At 44.1% G+C, this 13,075-nt stretch overlaps 1 protein-coding gene across 1 annotated transcript; it reads left to right on the top strand.

Moving 5' to 3' along the window:
* Positions 1-717: 717 nt before the first annotated feature.
* CRYBA2 (crystallin beta A2) lies at positions 718-10,720 on the top strand. Its single transcript, XM_083375912.1, has 6 exons — positions 718-798; positions 1,214-1,274; positions 2,783-2,951; positions 4,916-5,057; positions 10,100-10,242; positions 10,475-10,720. The coding sequence occupies exons 2-6, from the start codon at positions 1,229-1,231 to the stop codon at positions 10,620-10,622; spliced, it is 648 nt and encodes a 215-aa protein (XP_083232038.1). The 5' UTR covers positions 718-798; positions 1,214-1,228; the 3' UTR covers positions 10,623-10,720.
* Positions 10,721-13,075: the final 2,355 nt, after the last annotated feature.

The raw sequence follows: 13,075 nt of genomic DNA, 5'->3' as shown, positions 1-13,075 counted from the left end.
TTTGTGCTTTAGATTGTAAGCCGCCCGGAGTCTTCGGAGAAGGGCGGGATATAAATGGGATTAAAAAAAATTACAAGGTGAGGTTTGCTGATTTTGGGCAAGTCTCTAGCTGCTGCTGTGAAACGAAGGGAAATTCTCCGATGAGTTAAAAAAACAAAACAAAACGCGCGTAAAAGCGCTCTGAGAAACGGCTATGATAAAGATGGGGGGGAAAGCAACCGTCGAAGTAGGCCGGCTTGGTTCCCCCTCTGCTAGTTAACCCAGATGATACGTGTGTGTGTGTGTGTGTCCTCGAAGTACCCGCTAAGCGCGACTCTTTCTGAGGAGGGACAGACAGGGAAAGGCCCGGGCATTTCGAGGGAGGCCTCGCGTTAATCTCGCCTCGCGACGGCGGCGCCACGGGCGCTTTCTCCCTGCGCTTTGGAAAGCCGGCCGGTCCCTCCCTCGCCACGGCCTGGGAAAGGGCGGCGAGCTTAATCCTGCAGCTGAGCTGGGCTTTTGTTCCGTGGTGAAAGGGAACGGGCGCGTCAGGGCCTTTCTCTTTCGCTCTTCAACTGCTAAGCTAACACGCCCGCTTCGTCCCTTGATGGGCCTCGGGGAGGCGAGGCATCTCGCCAGGATGGGCAAGAGGAATGGACAGGCCCGGGCTGACCGGCCCTCCCATGAGTTGCCCTTGCTGACTCAGCGCAACCTGTTGTGCTCTCCCCCTTGTCACTTGGCCAGGCCAGGCTATATAATGCGGCCGGGACCTCCAAGCCCCCTAATCTCCAATCTTTGCCCTTCTCTGCTCCGCCAACGGTAAGTTCCCTGCGCGATGCTTTGGGGGGTATCCCGGCACTCGCCCGCCTTCCCTGGGCTTGGAGAAGGGCTGGCAGTGGGGGTGAGGGGTGGTGGTGATGGCGGCGGCGGCTTTTATGGGACGTTAAGTCTGCAGTTGGTCGGTCAGCGGAGGGCTGAAGGCGGAGGATCAGCGCGCTGCGCCCAGATGTGGCGCTTCCTTGGCCTGGATTGCCTTAAGGAGCCCTTTGGAGGTGCTGGCGCTGGATGGCTGCCTGTTCCTGTTCTTCGCTGGCTTGTGGCCGGAGGCTCCGGTCGGAATGCAGGGGGAACCTCTTTCGCAACGTTGGACGGCTCGACCTCGAGGCCGACGGGGGTCTGGTGGCATTTTGGTTTCCCCTTCCTTTCTAATTCTTCGCGTCTCGCATATTCTCAGCAGGGCCATTAGACTATGTCGACAGAGAGAGAAAGGAGAAGCGGAGCGCCGAGGTCTGCAGGTGTGTGTGCGCGTCATGCCTACGCGATCGGCGCGTGCACGAGTGTGTACTACACGTTAGGATTGGGAGGCGCGCGCAGAATTCCGCGGGTGCAAAATTGACGCCAGTGTAGCTAACGAGGCAGCCTTAAAGGAAAGGCTTTCCGGTTTTGGCTCGCCTTACGCAGTTGGGAGGCAGGAGAAAGTCCCTTGGATTTGGGAGTTGCCTTTGGCCAGGCTCCTTCTATTCCAGAATCCTCCGGATCAGGGATTTATGAATTAAACGAAGGATTAGTGAGTGCTGAAGGCGTTTGGTGCCCAGTTCAGAAAATTAAAATGCCCCTTCCCAAATATTGTGCTGTATTGTATGTTTTTTTTTAATTTTTTATTTTAATTCCATTTATATCCCGCCCTTCTCCGAAGACTCAGGGCGGCTTACAAGCTTAGCAGTAGCCTTCATTCTATGTATATACCTGCTTATTAGGGCTTTCACACACACCCCAAGCGGCATTATTACAAAGTCAGCTTAATTGCCTCCAACAATCTGGGTCCTCATTTTACCTACCTCGGAAGGATGGGAGGCTGAGTCAACCTTGAGCCTGGTGGGATGCGAACCTGCACTGATTGCAGGCAGCTGGTGTTACTTAAGGAGGCATTAGCCCACTGCTCCACCAAGGCATGTTCAAGCTATCTTTAAAGTAAACCTTAAACAAGATTAAAGCATGCTGTGTGAATATAACTATTAATTCTTTGGCAGATCTAGCTAATGGTATTGAGTGAATGCTGGCAATTTTAATAATACTAATAAATAATACTATGTTGCTCTTGAATAATACTCTTTAACATGCTCCTCAGGGTAAGACACTCCTTCCTGACTAATATATTTGCTGTTAGCATGCGTATGTCTTTATGGCTGAGCCATAGCATCACAGTAAGCTGTGATATAGTTACGTAGTTTGATTCTGTGGTAGTGTGTTGTATAACCCCACTTACGCTAACTCTCTGTTTATCGCTAATCATTACATTTGAATCCAGCCAATGGTGGGATAATCAGTAAATCATGGTTTAGTCTAGAGCACGAAAAATGTCTTGCACGCAAGACTACAGAATGTGTAACAGATGAGATGCCCGTGCCATCCAGTTAATGAGTCTATTAAGCCCTTTCTTCTTTGGTGTCATACTCTTAATTACCGTCTGTGTGACTTCAGTCTCTGGATGGCAAGTAGAAAATAGTGCTCATTGTGTAGATTAGTCGGGAAGAAAGCAAAATATCCCTCAACTTGCAACCCACCTAGTAGCCATGCAATCCTGTTCTGTTCCCTAAGTCTTCCTCTTCTCTATTTGGCAGTCTTGTATAATGCTGGCCACTCTTCCCTCTTGACATCTTGGTCCATAATTGAGGGCCTTTATCAGGCAAGGAAGCCAGAAAGGACAGTTATGACTCGCACATATGCATCTCTCCCCTTCTACACATACAATCTCCAGTTGCTCTATAAGTGGATTCTTAACCCTCTTCTTCCACCTCTACAGCCAAAGATCTGCCCATGACCAGCCACATGGAGAGCATAGGGCAATTCAAGATCATTGTCTGGGAAGAAGAGAATTTCCAGGGGAAGCGGTCCGAATTCCTGATGGAATGCCCCAATGCCATGGAACGTGGTTTCCGCAAGATTCGCTCCATCAAAGTGGAAAATGGCCCGTAAGTGGGTTTTTTTTTTTTTTTTGCAGCTCACAGGGTACATTAGGAAACCCACAGCAGCTTCTGGTCTTTTCAGCTGGTTTTTTTTTAAAAAAAAATAATAATTAAAGTTTATTATAAAATAAAGTACAAGCCAAAACACAAGTTAGGAAAATTAAAGACGAAAGAAGTGAAAAAAGAAAGAAGAAAAAAAGTAAGTAATTAGTTCCAACTTTTTCTGTGCAGCAGAATGCAAAAATGGTTACAATCTCAACCTTTTGCTTTACATTTCTAAAGGTTTCAAGCCATTTCTACAACAGCCAAGTCATTCTAGTCATCAAAATCTAAAATCAAAGATTCATTTTTTTCCGTTTCGAGTACAAAATCCAGAAGTGGTTTCCAAATGAAAACAAAACTCGATAGATTCTTTTCTTTAATTAGAACAGTCAATTTTGCCATCTCCGCCAGCTACATCACCTTTATAGTCTTCTCAGTTGATTCTGAGGACCTGTGCACTTTCACATGGAGTATGGATAAATAAAAAAATGCCTTGCAAAGAAGCTGTCATTTTTAAAGCTGACCAAGTAATGAAAGTTTTAATTGAGCGATTTCCTTGATGGAAGGAAAGCTTAGCTAGTTTACTAAAATCAAACATAAAAGATAGCATTGCTACAAATTCTAACAATGTGTTTTTGCTTACTAAATTCCTAGGTATCTTACTCTGCATCAACACTTTAAAAAATTTTTGGTTGAGTTATAGAGGTTGATTTATTTAAATATCACATATGAATCATTTATACATTGCATAATTGCTCTGAAGTATTCAATCATTGGAAAGTACTGAGCCATTTACAGGATAATAGGATACAGTGTGTTTTGAAAAAATACTAATTCTTTAACAGTTTTAATGAACTATCTGTAGATAGCAAAATCAAAATATGAATTATCTTTCCAGTTTAATTTTGCTTCAGTACTCTGAAGGGACGCGGTGGCTCAGTGGGTTAGGACACTGAGCTTGTCAATCAGAAGGTCAGCAGTTTGGTGGATCAAATCCCGAGTGCCGCATAGCAGAGTGAGCGCCTGTTACTCGTCCCAGCTTCTGCCCACCTAGCAGTTCGAAAGCACGTAAAAATGCAAGTAGAAAAATAGGGACCACTACGGTGGGAAGGTAACAGCGTTCCATGCGCCTTTGGCGTCTAGTCATGCCGGCCACATGACCACGGAGACGTCCTCGGACAAGCGCTGGCTCTTCGGCTTTGAAACGGAGATGAGCACCGGCCCCTAGAGTCGGAAACGACTAGCACGCATGTGCGGGGGAACCTTTACCTTTACCTTTACCTTACTCTGCATTATTTCCATAAGCAAGCTATTTAAAAAGGAAAGAAATAGCAGATAAACCCCATCAAAGAGTTACATGAAGTGAGGGAAAGCATAATTCTGTAGTAGAGCACCTGCTTTACATGCAGGGGCCACATTTGGGGTGAGATGTCATTAATACTTTGCATTTGGGGTGAGATGTCATTAATTTGAAATAACTATGCTTGAATTCTTGAAACACTGCTGGCAATCAGAATCCACGTAGGTTTGAAAGGACAATAGTTTGATTGATTGCAAAGCAATGTCTTTGATGTTCACCCCAAACATCAAAGAATATTTACAGCAATCACAGTGCTGCAGAGAAGATGATCACATAGGTAGGTAGTAGGGTGTCCCATTCTTTTTAACTCTTAAAGAACGTGTATATTTTTTACCAGGATAGTTATGTTAAGAGAAGCACAGCAAGTACTTGCTTCACCAAATAACATCTGCAAAACCAAAAAAAAAGTGCATTACTGTGGAAGAAAAATTGGGGGAAATGTCTTTGCTCACTCTTTTTCCATTTTTTTGGTGATGCTAATTAAGATTTGAGCTGAATTTGAGTTTGATTTTTACAATATGAAACAACGTGTCTCAAACTTTTTTCTCTCTTTTTTCTTGACCCATAGCTGGATAGGTTTTGAGTATCCTGAATATCAAGGACAACAGTTTATTTTGGAGAAAGGAGACTATCCTCACTGGGAGGCCTGGAGTGGAAACAGCGCTTATAGAACTGACCATCTACTCTCCTTCCGGACTGTCAGATGTGCTGTGAGTTCTTTTTAAAATACTCAAAAAGCAGCCATCCTGATTTTCTCCCATGGGTGAAAGGATCTTTTTTGTTTAAAAACAGGGCCACCAGATAAAGTCCAAAACATGGAGGGGATGGGGGCAAATGCTGCACTGAATTGATCTTTTAGGAAAATAACTGCACGAAAGGGTATTGAATGTTAATTTATTCCTTAAAAATAGCTAATTTTCAGGTAGAAATGGAACACTGTCTTTGCTGGGCTTTGGGCTTCAAACTGATTGGGTGGTTGGGGGCTAGCAGAGTTGTCTCTTCCTCTCCAAATACATCTGCAAAGTCTGCATATTTTCCTGGCTTATTCCACATTGGAGTGAGATGGTGGTGGCGGTAAACTTTCATTGCCTGCAAGCAATGTTGTGGGCATTTAGAGGAGTGGAATGAGAGTGTCACTTGTGTCCACTTGTGGATCATGCAGCTGAAGTCACTCTGGCCCCAATATGGTGGGCACTTGAAGGAGGCAGTTGCACAGAGCATTATGAACTCTGTGTGGTGTTTGACTGGAAACCGCAAAGGAGCTAGGAGCTGCAGAATTAGCCCTGCTCTTAGTGGTTGTCCATCAATCACCTATTATGGGGCTTTCTATAGTTTGAGTGTGCAACTTTAATTTCTACACTATTTCTATATCTATGAAGTCAATGGTTGCTCCAGATTGTACAACAGGGGTGTCAACAGATTGTACAACAGGGGTGGCATCATGCGGGGGCCCTCACCCACCCCAGCTCTGAGAATGCAAAAAAAAAGTTGTGATACGGTTGCAACACGACGAGTTTGACACCTGTGTTCTACAACAACATTCCACCCTCTGCTTGGAATTTAAAGTAACAACAACAGGAGTATTTAAATATGCTTGTCTTCTGTTGGCTATCTGAACTATGGTGGTGGAGCATCCTCCTTCAGAATTGCTGGGAGGCGGGGGCTGGCGAAGTTTCCTTGAAATGTTGCTTCAGAGCGACCTGGGCACTTGCTGGCTACATGCTTTGTAGTTCTGTATCTCACTGCTGTGTTTGATGAAACTTCATTGATGTTTTCACCGGGCATTATTTGGCTATGTGTCCCAGGGTCCCACACTAAAAGCATAGTCCTTGATCCTTTCTTCTTTGCTTCTCTTCTGATGACAGGGATCTCTTGGCTGCCCTGATTGGCATGGGTTCTCCTTCTCTGAGGAGGCCTTTGGTAGGGAGACAGGCTGCAGGTTCTTTTCCCCTTACTGTTCCTTCCCTGCCTTAACTCCTCTGGTCAGCAGTCCATTAGTACACCATGCTAATATAGCTCTTCCAGGGTAATTGGGGTGCCTTGCCTCATCAGCTCATCTCTTAGGTCCTCAGCCAGCCCCAGGTCAATCAGGGCTAAGTCATTCCACCCTACATTGCCAGCAAGTAATTTAAAGTCCAAAATATATGACCTTACTCTCCTCTGTCCCTGCTTGAGCTTCCACATCTCTCTCCTAGCAATGATCCTCTGTATGGGATCCCCAAAGTGTCCTTGGAGTTTATGCATGAAATCCTAATAAGTTGTCCTGCACCAGTTTGTTCCCTTCAGTGAACAGCATTGCCCACTTAGCTGCGGCTTTCTTCAGCAAGCTCAGCACCAAAGTCACTTTGGTGCAATCAGTGGGAAACTCCACCGACCTGCCTGTCATAAACATTTCACATTGACAGTGAATATCCAGAATTGATCCTGGTTGCCTCTGAATTTCTCCGGCAAGCTCCCATGGGAACGCATGAGCATTGGCTGGGCTGCCATCTGTGGTGCTGTAGTGGCGTGAGGCAAATTCTGTCCCAGCTCTTGCATTAGTTGTATCATGGCATTCTGCAAATTGATCGTTTCTGCATCCATTTCTGCTGGTGTTGCAACAAAGCCGCTGCCAGGTGCTTGGCGGATAGCCAAGTTCTTGAGGACAGGAGGCCATTCCTGAAATTCCTCTTTGTACCAGAGTAGCAAGATTGATGTCAGCCTGTCTGGGTAGATCAGGCAGGAAATAAGACCAGATTAACTAATTCTACTTTACTGTAAAGCCACATTTAAAGAATCCTGCAAGTCTGAAAGTAAGTTCTCCCATTGTTACTTTAACAGCCTGAGGACTTACATTTAGCCCAAACTAACCAATCAGATTTTTTCCTAGTGTCGTGTCAATCCTGTCCAAATTTGCCCATCCAAAAGATGACTGGGTGGGGCTAAGGTCACCTTTGTGGGAATTTTTTTTTAATGCATTCTTAATAGCCTAGTCTTGGACCGAAGACAGATAAGTAAGTTAGGCCCTTTGATTTTTAGACGAAAGATTTTTAAAAGACCAGCCATATATTACAAAGCTACCAGAAGCAAATAACCAGTATGGGCAGTAGTGCTATCTGTCAGGGTTTTAAAAGGGGGATAATGGAGAGGGGTGTGTGTGTGTGTGATGTGTGTGTGTGTGTGTGTGTGTGTGTGTGTGTGTGTGAGAGAGAGAGAGAGAGAGAGAGAGAAGGTATAACACCCATTGCCACAAAGCTATAGCCAGCACTTATCATTCCATCTCAAAAGCAGCTGCTTCGGTTCTGAACTGGGCTTTAAAATCTCTGCACGTCTCCATCTGTGGGCTTTAATAAGAACCAGTCAGATTATGTCCGCACTTTAATAAAGGACTGTAAGATAGCATCTCCTTCTTGGCTGGCAGGATCCCTTGGCGGAGTGGAGGCTGCAGGGATGTGCAATGGAAGGAAGAGAGGGAGGTGAAATGATGCCAGCTTAACCCCTTCGATCCATGGGATCCGGGGAACCTACAAATCCTAAAGCCTTGAAATGTTGGCAGGCTTTTTCTTTATATAATATCCGGGGCTTCAATTTCTTTTGCTTTTTCTGGGAAGCGTGTTATCAGATGTTTCCATGCATATACACTCACAATAATTCACGGAAATTCACAAGAGCTGCTTGGAGAGAATACAGGTTGTCCTCGTCTTATTGGGATCAGAATTTCCGTGCCTAAGCAAGGCTGTTATTAAGTGAGTTGCACCCCCATTTTACGAGCCTTTTTGCCATGTTTGTTAAGCAAATCACTGCAGTTGTTAAGTGAATCGTGTGGTTAAGCGAATTCAGCTTCACATCTCTCAAGAAACTGGCTGGGAAGGTGGCAAGTTCACTGTGTCCCATGACCCTGGGATGCTGCAGCTGCTGTATATACATGCTGATTGCCAAGTGCTGAAATTTTGAACATGAGAGGGTGGGGATGCTATGATGGTCATAAGTCACTTTTTTCAGTGCTGTTGTAACTTCGAATGGTTGCTAAGCGAATGGTTGTAAGTTAAGGACTATCTGGTTATAAAACACAAGCTGATAGCCAAGGAAGCTGTAGAGTCAAGCTACACAAGAGTCGGTGACCTTATTTTAGAAGGCAAAAATGAATAGTTCCCATAAAAAGGTAAAGGTAAAGGTTCCCACGCACATGCATGCTAGTCGTTTCCGACTCTAGGGGCCGGTGCTCATCTCCGATTCAAAGCCGAAGAGCCAGCGCTTGTCCGAGGACGTCTCCGTGGTCATGTGGCCGGCATGACTAGACGCCAAAGGCGCACGGAACGCTGTTACCTTCCCACCGCAGTGGTCCCTATTTTTCTACTTGCATTTTTACGTGCTTTCGAACTGCTAGGTTGGCAGAAGCTGGGACGAGTAACAGGCGCTCACTCTGTTACGCGGCACTCGGGATTTGACCCGCCAGACCGCCGACCTTCTGATCAACAAGCTCAGCGTCCTAACCCACTGAGCCACCGCGTCCCATACATTAGCCAATTTTAGTCTAGAATGTTGTCTGAACCTGGTCTCTGTGGATCATTTAGGGAACAATGAACCGTGTAAGTCCAGAAGATTAATAAAATTATGCATAAATATAGTAAATAAACTATGAGCTAATTTGCTGTGGATTCACATCTTGTGCATAGCACATTATGAATACACAGTCTAAACTAAAAATTCACAAAGGCCCTTATCTTCCTTTTCATCAATTCTGCAATATCTAGCTCTTAGAGGGTCACTGAAATAGATGGAGAAAATAGAAGAGGGTTAATAGAAGAAGAGGGGGGAAATGAACATGAAAAGAAAGAGTGATGAGAGTCATGGGGCAGCTGATGCCATTTTTTATCTCCAAGGAACTTTATTCCCCACCCCACACATGCATATTGACAGTGGTTATAATCCCGCTAAACCATAATGTGATTTATTTGGTTTTAGCTTGGTTTTAGTTTTAAATGTCGAGCAATGAGAATAGCAATCACCACCAACAATTACTGCCATCCACTTAAGTTATGAACACCTGAAAGCACCTGTTATTGGACTGGCAGATGAGATAAGCCTCCCAATTGGTTCTGACCAGTGCTTTTTTTGTAAAAGAAAAAGGTGCCGGCACTCACACATGTCATACAAACCACCTTGCCTACCCTACAAGTTTCCATCCAAAAAAGTTGCCGGAACTCACACATGTCATACAACCTCCCTTGCCTACCCTACAAGTTTCCATCCAAAAAAGGTGCCGGAACTCCATTCTGAGTGTTCTATGAGAAAAAAAAGCCCTGGTTCTGACCCAGCAAAACAATTCATAGTGTGCTGTTTGGACATAGGAGGCAGAAAGCTTTAAAACAGAGACAAGTCTCAAAGTAAAGATACGGCTCTTCTCCAACCCTGCTGCCTCCGGAGGTGTTCTAGGATAGTGACTGTCAGCCAGTATGGCTGTCGAGGCTTCTGATTGGGAAGTCTGAGAGTTGAGATCCCAACAGGACATATTAGGAAGGGGAAGGCCAGGACAAGTCAAAGCAATAAGCTTGAACCATGTTGCCCTATCTTTAAAGAATTAATCTCAAGGAAAGATGGTAAGAGATCTGGGAGCTACCAACATGCATATCTCATTGGAGAGGCATTCCAAAAATATGTAAAAAGTACAAGATGGAGAAAGGAAGCCCGAGACTTGGAAAAGCCATTGTGATCTCTTTTGCTTGCATTTTGTCTTACCCTGAGACATCTTCCACTTTATGCTATGTTGCAGAATCATAATGACAGCAGAGTGACCCTATATGAGTCAGAGAACTTCCAGGGATACAAGTTTGAGCTGACCGATGACTATCCATCATTGCAAGCCATGGGATGGAGCAGCAAGGAAGTATCCTCCATCAGAGTTCTCTCTGGAGCGTAAGTGATGCCATCTGTTTCTCTTGGTGCAATTTTTTCTTCAAGATAATAAGTATCCAAGAGCATCTCTTGAGTAATTGTCTCGATTTAATAAGACCATCTGCCCTAGAATTCTGGTATTTTCTGTAAAGCCCTAATATACCAGCTTAGGGAAGGATGTGCTATTCCTTTTCCAATGAAGGAACATGTGTCTGATTGCCTATCATTCCTATGTTCTGTTTTATCCCCCTAGGTGGGTGGCATATCAATATCCAGGCTACCGAGGCTACCAATATATCCTGGAACGGGACAGACAGAATGGTGAATTTCGGAAGTACACTGACTATAGCAGCCAAGCCCATAGCAGCCAGATCCAGTCCATCCGCCGTGTCCAACATTGAACCAGGTCTTAGCAGCAGAAGCAGCAGTAGTAGTATATTTCCTGTGCAACCCCCACCCTCACTTTGGCCAAGTAGTAGACCTGCACCCAGTAGCTAATAAAGGCATTTACCAAACTCCTCTTTCTTTTTGTCCATCTGTCAATGGAAACTTTGCACCGTGTTTCTTAGGAATTGCTAGAGTTTGTATCTCAGACTGCCGATGAGGGTCCAGGTACTGTGGGAAGTTGAAAAAAATAAATGAGAATCCCATTTGATTATCCAATCCAGGAAGGATTGGTTAAGGAAGCCCTTTGCAATAGAAAGAAGATGCCAGAATAAGTGGGTTTTTTTTGGTAAAATGGACTCTACTTGCTTTTCCTCTCCTACAAAAAGGGGGAAAAATCAGTACATGCTAGCACATTATTTTGAGATTGGCCCATGTTCAGGGCCACAAATGAACAAACAACATTTAGCAAGAAGCTGAAATGAAAGCAATTACTTCCAAGAGGGTTAATCATGTAAATATTTTGTTGCAAATACAAACTCGAAAACAAAGATTTTTTTTTGCAACTCAAAGATTGGTTTATTATTGCATAAAGTTTGATCAAAAACCTCATCCTTCAGCTATAATATTGTTAGTAGCCTTCTTCCCAACTGTTAAAATGATCAAAGGTGGACTTATCCAATTTGGGGCAAGGTTACCAACTTTAAAACTAAACAGCAGGCACAAATGTGTCCTAAACCTACTAGGTTTAACAGCTGTTAGATGTGCAGGACCAGCAGGTAAAGTTTTTCACTTCTAAAAATACTGGATCAGTTGTAAAAACAGTATCCTTCTGGAGAGTTTAAGACTATAATGAAAACCAGGCTCACTTACTCATACATGGGTCACTGAGCATCAGTAGCTAACTAGAAAGATGCAAGATCTCTGCTGAACCAGGCTCACTGGAGCTCCGCAGTGGGCTTCCTGGGGTGGGAGGAAGTGTGGCTACTGGAAAATGTGTGAAGCAAATGTAGACCAGTCATAGTCTTTTTCCCAGTTAGAAGAACTTAGTGCTATTCCCATATCCGCAATAATAACAAGTCTGCACTATAATACAAAAAACATACTTTGTAGAGGCTCAGAGGCAGTCTCTTCATTGTTCATTTCTCTCAAGACTGAATCATTTGCCACTCAATGATTTGCCTTAAATGGCAACTGTTGAAAGAAAAAAGTCTTTTTTTTCTTTTTGGTCACAGCTCATGCTGGCGTGCTGTTTGATTTCGAGGCAATGGTTCATGCAGGCTGCTTCCTACAACATTTCATGTGTGCCAGCTCACAGAGCTTGGAGAATGATTTTCAACAGGGTGAAAGAATAGTAGTTCAGGCTTGGACACCAATGGGAAAGCCTTGCTTTCACTAGGAAAGGCTGGCAGCATTTGTGTGTTCACAATCATTCCTCTTTCTGTGTGGCTTGGCAAACTACATAAATGAGTCCTGCACACAGAAGCACACCCTTCCCAGCAATAGCCTTGCTTGGCTCCACCTCTCAGGTTCAGCTATATGTTCACATCCGCCCAGATATCCGGGATTGGGCATCCTTTGATTTGTAAAGTGCCACTCCACCCTGAATAGAGGAAGAACATACACCGTGGGAGGGAGCCCGGAGCACATGCGTGCGCACACACACACACACACACACACACACACCATACAGAACATGTAGGCAGCCCCTGCAACTGAATAGTTCAATTTTCAAACAATGGACCAACTTTGTAACAAAAATTCTTCCCTCTGCTTAAGTTTTATTGCCATGATCCATCTTACAAACAATAATATTCCTGCCAAATACCTATCTGAGATTGTTGTTGTTTTTTAAGTGGCAGGTTTTATTTTTTTAAAGTGCCAGTAGAACGTTGTCTGAATAAGAGCAGGCTTTGTTGCTAGCTCTGCACAATTCATCTTGGTGGATGGTATTTATTTAGTTATTTATTTAACTTATCAGTCATAGTTGTACAACTAGTTATCTCACATGCAAGTGACTCCTGGCAGAGTATAACACTTGTATAGAGTGAGCTAATTCCAATGGGACCTGAATACAGAGGATGCTTCCAAGGCAAACCTCATGTCTACTGTAAAAAGGTGGAGCCACGTGCCTGCATTTTGCACAATAGACATAATGTGAGGACACAGAAGCAACTCCTGACAACCTCAGAGCCATGACTGGTATGAAAGTCCATCGTTAAAAGCAGGGTGACAGAAGGTGACAGCTTTTCTTATTATTTGATACTCCGAGGGGATATCCTTCAAGTTACAAATTCAGTATAAACACAGACATCCAAAACAAGTAAAGAGTTTGAGCTATCCCACCTCGAAAGCACCGTCAAACAACCCAAATGATCTGAGACCTTTGATTAGCAATATGTACAATATTGTAAAGTAATTTACAGTTGCTTAATGCCGGCTACATTCTGCTTTCTTCATTTGTCACCAC

The sequence above is a fragment of the Vipera ursinii genome (genome assembly GCF_947247035.1).
Source record: "Vipera ursinii genome assembly, chromosome: 1".
Classification (NCBI taxonomy): domain Eukaryota; kingdom Metazoa; phylum Chordata; class Lepidosauria; order Squamata; family Viperidae; genus Vipera; species Vipera ursinii.
The sequence above is the reverse complement of the archived record's forward strand: the minus strand, read 5'-3'. Positions and strand labels throughout refer to the sequence as shown.